General features: G+C 37.6%; 1 protein-coding gene across 2 annotated transcripts; it reads right to left on the bottom strand.

Annotated features, from left to right (window-relative positions):
* Positions 1 to 1,519: 1,519 nt before the first annotated feature.
* LOC114741488 (UDP-glucose 6-dehydrogenase 1-like) lies at positions 1,520 to 4,001 on the bottom strand. Of its 2 annotated transcripts, none has more exons than XM_028929766.1 (2): positions 3,887 to 4,001; positions 1,520 to 3,250 (listed from the first exon to the last, which is right to left on the bottom strand). In XM_028929766.1, exon 2 carries the CDS (start codon positions 3,228 to 3,230, stop codon positions 1,788 to 1,790), a length of 1,443 nt encoding a protein of 480 aa, XP_028785599.1. In that variant the 5' UTR covers positions 3,231 to 3,250; positions 3,887 to 4,001; the 3' UTR covers positions 1,520 to 1,787. The 2 variants fall into 2 exon arrangements, with proteins under 2 accessions (XP_028785599.1, XP_028785600.1); XM_028929767.1 differs by lacking the exon at positions 3,887 to 4,001 and adding an exon at positions 3,463 to 3,546.
* Positions 4,002 to 7,529: the final 3,528 nt, after the last annotated feature.

The following is a 7,529-nucleotide window of genomic DNA, read 5'->3' as shown; positions in this document are numbered from 1 at the left end:
CGAACGAGATATATGATGAACGCAAATCGAAACAAACAAATATGTACCAATCGTACAAGAGATTAGACGATTACAGAGTCTTTGAGAACCTAATCGAAACCCTAAACCTAGAATGTGGTAAAGATCACAAAAGGAGTCGTGTTTGGGATCAAACGAAAGAGGAGAACGAGAATCAAACGAAAACGTGGTCCGATTCAAGGATTGGCAGCACTAATTAGAAGCGAATCAAATATCGAAGAGAATAAGATCGAACGAGGTAGGCGATGAAGGTCGAGATACGGCTCGTGCTTTTTGTACACGAGATGGTCAGAATAAAAAAAAAACGGGTTGTGGGAGGAGCGATGACCCGCCTGAATTAGAATTGGGCTCTTATGGGCAAAACCGGCCCAGTTTTATTTCAATAATTGATTCCATCATGACAAAGGTTTTCGATTTGTTCGGCCACTACGGAGGTTTTTTATTCAAGGTGACCAATTTTTTTTTATTTTTGATATATTTATTTTTAATTCGATTCAAAAATTTTACAAATAAATTAATTTTTTATTTTTAATTTGATTCTAAGTTACACTTCTGATATTACAATTGGCAATACTTGCGTATTATGAATTATAAGAAAAGTTAATGACTTTATAGTGGCACATATACTATTTAATAAGTGAAAAGTTAAGGAGAGATCACAAAAGCAGGTGTTGTATAAAGATTCGTATTTAACATTGGTTTTTTTTTTTTTTTACTAGCCAGTATGTTTAACGTCTTTTATTAAAAAAAAAAAAAAACTAATTGCATGCAGAACTAGAGGCAAAGCTTAATAATCACATGAGGGAGGTGGGAAAGAAGCTTGTTGTGCTTGAAAATGACTTTGCCGCAGTCACACTTTTTTGAGGAGTTTGTGAGTTATATGCACTGGTGGAGAAGTCTAGTTGAGGAGATTTAAAACATGCTAAGAGTAGCTTGTGATATTGTTGAGAAGTATGTTCATTAAAAGTAAGTATATTTGAAGTGTGTATTTAAATTTATAATGTTGGCTTGAATAAAAATAATTAGAAAAAATGACCCAAAAATACCTATTAAATTTTAAAAAGATAAATAAATCATATTAACTACTCTTATAATGACCTTATAACTGTTCTTATAACGATTTTGACAATTCAAAATCTATCAAAATCACTTGTTTATTATTTTAAAAATTTACAGGTATTTTTTTTGTCATTTTTTCAAAAACTCATACGAAATGATATAACTCTTTAAGGTCTCCCCAAAGCCTATTTCATTTTATTCTCTTTCTATCTTTCAATGATTTTTTTATACTGAAGTAGCGCAAATAGTCATGCTCATATTTCTAGTAAATCATATTTTGTGTCATTTTCTTTCTAGTAAAATACTCTCTTTTTTCCTTCACCAATGAAAGAATAACTGTTTGGGTACCCCAAAAAAAAAAAAAGAATATTTCTTGCCAATATGTTGTCTATCATTCGCACGATCATCATGAGAGGGAGGAAATTAGTGAGAGAATAAAAACAAAAATCATTCTACTTAATGTGAAGGCAGAAACTGCGTAAAATTTATAGGGGAGCTCATTTATTTAATCAAAACCTGGTCAACAAACAAATTGGCGCTACCAAGCCACAAAGCCTGATCAAATCAAAATAATGAAAAGACACAATAGCAACTGAAATTTAACTATTTTAAAAGAATAGCTTAATGTATCAGACTGTGATAATCAATCCCCCTGAAACCCCAACAAATTCAACCTAAGTGCCTCTGCAAATTTTGGTTGGAACCCCATTTTAAGCTGCCGCAGGCATATCCTTGAGCCATGAATCTAGAGGCTTGCCAATGGAGAAAACTATAAACCCTATTTTCCTCAGCTTCTCCACGTCCACAATGCTCCTACCATCAAATATAAAAGCAGGCTTCTGCATATTGTCATAAACTTTTTGGTAATCAAGCTTCTTGAACTCATCCCACTCAGTCAGAATGCAAACAGCATGAGCCTCTTTTGTTGCCTCGTAGGCATCCCAAACCACAGACACTGTCTTAATGGAAGTTGGGCTTGTTGGTTGAAGATGAGCAGGATGGTCCCAATCAAACTTATTCATTGAGAGATCCCTTGAGATTTGCTCCTCAGTGACCTGCGGATCATATATGCTCAAACGAGCCCTGTCTCCCAATAGCCCCTTGCACACATCAATGGCAGGTGTCTCCCTTGTATCACCAGTGTCCTTCTTGAAAGCGAAGCCCAGAATAGCAATTTTCTTACCTGATACAGTGTTGAACATGGAGGAAACCACTCGGTTCACAAACCGAGTTTTCTGGTAGTCATTCACCTTAATCACTTGTTTCCAGTAAGTTGCAACCTCGGGAAGGCCATTGCATTCACAGATATAGACCAAGTTCAAAATGTCCTTCTGAAAGCAAGATCCCCCAAAACCAACGCTAGAATTCAAGAACTTGGGTCCAATTCTTGAGTCTGTGCCAATTGCGTGTGACACCTGGGTGACATCAGCTCCAGTAGCCTCACAGAGTGCTGACATGGCATTCACAGAAGAGATCCTTTGTGCCAGAAAAGCATTGGCAGCAAGCTTTGAGAGTTCAGCAGACCATAAGTTGGTGCAAAGGATTTTGTCAACAGGGACCCAATGGGCATAAACATCTTTCAAAGCTTGTATAGCCTTAGCACCTTCTGGGGTCTCCCTACCTCCAATAAGTACTCGATCAGGATTGAGTAGGTCCTTAATTGCTGTACCCTCAGCAAGAAATTCTGGGTTTGACAGAATCGTGAAATTGATGCCTTTCCTATTGTGGGTCAGGATCTTCTCAATTGCCTCAGCTGTTTTCACAGGAACAGTGGATTTCTCAACCACAATTTTGTCAGATTTGGAAACATCAGCGATCATCCTTGCAGCACTCTCCCAATAGGTGAGATCAGCTGCTTTGCCAGCTCCAAGTCCTTGAGTTTTTGTGGGGGTGTTCACCGAGACGAAGACTATGTCAGCCTCTGCAACATGCTTCTCCACATCAGTGCTAAAGAAAAGATTCTTTCCCCTGCAATTCTTCACCACTTCTTCGAGGCCTGGCTCGTAGATTGGGAGGTGGTCACTGTTCCAGGCATTGATTCGTGCGGTGGCGATATCCACCACAGCTACTGAGATCTCAGGACACTTTAAGGCAATCACAGCCATTGTGGGTCCACCCACATATCCAGCTCCAATGCAACAAATTTTCACCATCTTTGTTTCTTCTCAGCAGCCTGCAAGAGTGAATGGTCAATTTCAAGGAACTCAAATTTCCTGATACACCATGATTATATTATATTATAGGTATCGAAATATAACAATTCAAAGACTAAAAATGGGGATAAATCATCCTGAGTTTATAGCTAATAAAAGAAAAAACGAGGACACACATTCTGCCGATATACAAAAATTTCAATATGAAAAAATGGTAAGAAGGCTTGTGTACAGTTCGTCAGAAGTAATATTCACAATGATTTAAGTTCATCCATCTTCTGTTTACACGCACTCATGCACGCAGAGACTTTAAAAAGAGAAGAGACAGATTGAAGAGCGTAAATTCCGGTAACAAAATCATTAGCTATCGGATCTACGATAATTTACGAGATCAGCGAGCAAATTTCTCTACAAACAAAAAAAAAAACTATCATATACAAATCATTAAGATTATAAAAACAAGGCAAAAACAAAAGCCACTTCAAATTGAAACAATGCGCAAATCAAATGAAGGAGGAGAGAAGAAAAGACAAGTGGTTGGGAAGCATTTCAGGTAGTTCAACTGAGAAGCCAAACAACAACAGTGGAAGCAAGGAGAAGAACCGATAATCGATTTTTTTTTTTTCCAGTTAATCAAATATGTGCAAAACAAATACCTTCAAATGCAGAGCGGCGTGGATTTGTAGATCTGATCTGGAAGAAGAAGCAGCAGAATAAGAAGGAAGTGAAGAACAATGGAGGTTTCCGTGCCGAGAGAGAAGGAAGACCAGCTCTATATATATAAAAAGCATTAGCATGGAACCCGCGAAAAATGCAATACTGCCATTGTGCACTTCACGTTTTCGTTGCCATTTGCTACCTTCCATGATCGTACACTACTAACTGCCACACACTATTTTGTTTTATTTAATTATTTCACATTTTTGTGAGTTCAGATTTACTACATATTTTCACGTGCTTTTTAAAATGTGTTGTCAAGCATTAATTTGTTGCTTTAAGCTTTTATTTCAAAAACTAAAGAATCTTATTGGCAAGCTGTTAAATTATAACTACCCTTTCCAAATATAGGAACAAAGTTGAAGGGTTGTCACTTGTCATTTGATTCAAATATAAATACTCCAACAGATACTTAATACTCCTCTGGTCCTTATATAGAACTTAATTATTGAGTCAATTTTGGTCCTAAATATAAAACAAATTTCTCATATTTATTAATTTTTTTTAAATTACCCATATGGATACTCCTCACTATAATCAAGTAGAAGATGGGAGGGAGGATATTAAGGAGGATGATTATGGTGTTTTAAAATTTTTTTTTCATATTTCTTATAATTAACTAACTTACCTAACTTCTTTAATCTAATCAAATTAGTTAAATGGGTTTTATATTAAGAACCGATGGAGTATAAAAACTAATTTGATATTTGATTTGGTCCTAAATATAATACATCATTTATTTTGTCTCTCATATTTATTTATTTATTTTTACAATAATCCTTGTAGTACGTAATTGCATAGTTAAAAAATTATCATTTTAGCTATACACATCAACAACAAGCCTTATCCCACTAGGTGGGGTCGGCTACATGAATCACACGACGCCATCATGCTCTGTCAACAACCCAATCCTTAGATATGTTGTTGACTAGGAGGTCTCGTTCAATGACCTCATTAAGCGTCCTTCTTGGTCTTCCTCTGCCCCTTTTTATGGGACTCCATCTTGTTTGATCCACCCTCCTCACCGGGGCCTCTAAAGGCTTTCTCTGCACATGTCCAAACCATCTTAAGCGATTTTCAACCATTTTCTCTTGGATAGGTGCCACACCGACTCTTGTCCTGATCTTTTCATTTCGAATCCTATCTTTTCTTGTATGACCACACATCCATCTCAACATCCTCATTTCTGCTACTCCGACTTTGTGCTCTTGTTTTCCCTTTATTGCCCAACATTCACTATCATACATCATAGCTGGTCTTATAGCAGTTCGATAAAATTTTCCTTTAAGTTTCTCAGGTACCTTCTTATCGCAAATAACTCCGGTAGCTTTCCTCCACTTTAACCAGCCAGCTTGTATTCTATGAGAAATGTCTCCATCAATTTCCCCATCCTCCTGTATAATGGATCCTAGGTATTTAAACTTTGATACTTGAGGAATGATTTGCTCCCCCATCTTCACCTCCAAATCCCTATTGCCTTGCCTCCCTCCAAAATCACAATGCATATATTCTGTTTTGTTCCTGCTCAAGCGGAAACCTTTCGACTCCAAAGTCCTTCTCCATAACTCCAATCTAGTGTTAATCTCTTCTTTTGATTCTGCCATGAGAACTATATCATCCGCGAAAAGCATGGACTTAGGGATTCTTTCTTGAACAGGTTCAGTTAGACATCCAGAATAATGTTGAACAAGTACGGACTCAAAGAGGATCCCTGATGTAGGCCAATCTTAATAGGAAAGTCCTTTGTCTCCCCCCAGGTGTCCTTACACTAGTAGTTACCCCGCCTCATACATATCTTGTATGGCTTTGATATAAGCAACCTGTACACCTTTCTTTTTCAAAGCCTTCCATAATACTTCTCTTGGCACACGATCATAAGCCTTTTCCAGGTCAATAAAAACCATATGTAAATCTCTTCTTTTACTTCTATATCTTTCCATTAAATAAATTGCTTCCGATGTGGATCTCCCTGGCATAAATCCAAATTGGTTTTCCGAAATAGAAGTCTCCAACCTCAACCTATATTCTATCACTTTTTCCCACAACTTCATTGTATGACTCATAAGTTTTATCCCTTTGTAGCTTACACAGTTTTGAATGTCTCCTTTATTCTTGTAAATAGGAACTAAAATGCTTCTCCTCCAATCATCCGGCATATTCTTAGAGCGTAGAATTTCATTAAAAAGCTTGGTTAGCCACACCTCACCCTCATCACCCAAACATTTCCAAACTTCAATAGGGATACCATCAGGCCCAACGGCTTTTTCATTGTCCATTTTCTTGAGAGCTGCCTTAACCTCTCCGATACGTATCCTGCGGTAGAAAGCCAAATTCCGATCATCTTCGTTAATTAGCAAGTCCTGAAAGTCCTGAGTCGCATAATTGCTTCCCTCATTAAACAACTTGTAAAGTAAGCCTTCCATCTGTCCTTAATATCATCATCAGTAACTAACACTTTACCATCTTCGTCCTTTATACATTTTACTTGGTCCAGATCTCTCTTTTTCCTCTCCCTTTGCTTCGCAATCTTGTAGATATTTCTTTCTCCCGTCTTTGTTCCTAACTCCTGATAAAACCCTTCATAAGCTTTAGTACGTGCTTCGCTCACTGCTCTCTTTGTCTCTTTTTTAGCCAACTGATACTTTTCCCGGTTTTCTATACTATTGCACAAGTGTATGGCCTTAAAACAATCTCTTTTCTGTTTGACTTTCTCTTGCACACTCTTATTCCACCACCAAGTCTCCTTATCTCTTTGACCAGAACCTTTGGATTCTCCCAAAATTACTTTAGCTACCAAACGAACCCTTGTAACTATCTCTTTCCACATCATGTTTGCATTTCCCTACAACTCCCAAATCCCTTCCTTCAAAAGAGTCCTTTTGAATAACTCCCGCTTTTCACCGTTTAACTGCCACCACTTAATCCTGGGTTTTACCACTTGATGGTACCTTTACCTAGTACTCTTAAAACGTACATCAACGATAAGTAATCTAAGTTGGGCAGTCACCCCGTCTCCTGGAATCACTTTGCAATTAATACACAATCTTCTGTCCGGATTCTTAACCAAAAAGAAATCAATCTGTGATTTTGATACCCTACTTTTGTACGTGATTAAATGCTCCTCTCGCTTTTTAAAACACGTGTTGACAATCTTAAGATCGTATGCAAGAGAGAAATCGAGAATAGATTGTCCTCCACTATTAAGCTCCCCAAAACCAAAACTACCATGGGCCTCGCTGAATTGTCCTGCTTCCTTACCAACATGTCCATTAAGGTCCCCACCGATAAAAAAATTTTCTTCGAGTGGTATGCTTTGAACCAACCCTTCCATATCTTCCCAAAACTTATCTTTAAGGTGTGTCTCTGCCCCAACCTGAGGTGTATAGGCACTAATGATATTGATAGTATCCTTTCCAACAATTACTCTTAATGATATTATTCTGTCCTCAAACCTTTTAACCTCTACCACGTTTTTTTCCATGTTCCATCAACGATGATACCAACCCCATTCCTTGCGCTCACCTTTCCTGTGTACCAAAGTTTATACTCTCCAAGTTCCTTAGCAGCTTCTCTAGTCCATTT

Source organism: Neltuma alba, unplaced genomic scaffold (genome assembly GCF_004799145.2).
Source record: "Neltuma alba isolate B1F8T4 unplaced genomic scaffold, ASM479914v2 tig00003407_pilon, whole genome shotgun sequence".
Lineage (NCBI taxonomy): Eukaryota > Viridiplantae > Streptophyta > Magnoliopsida > Fabales > Fabaceae > Neltuma > Neltuma alba.
This window is presented reverse-complemented; position numbering and strand designations above follow the sequence as displayed.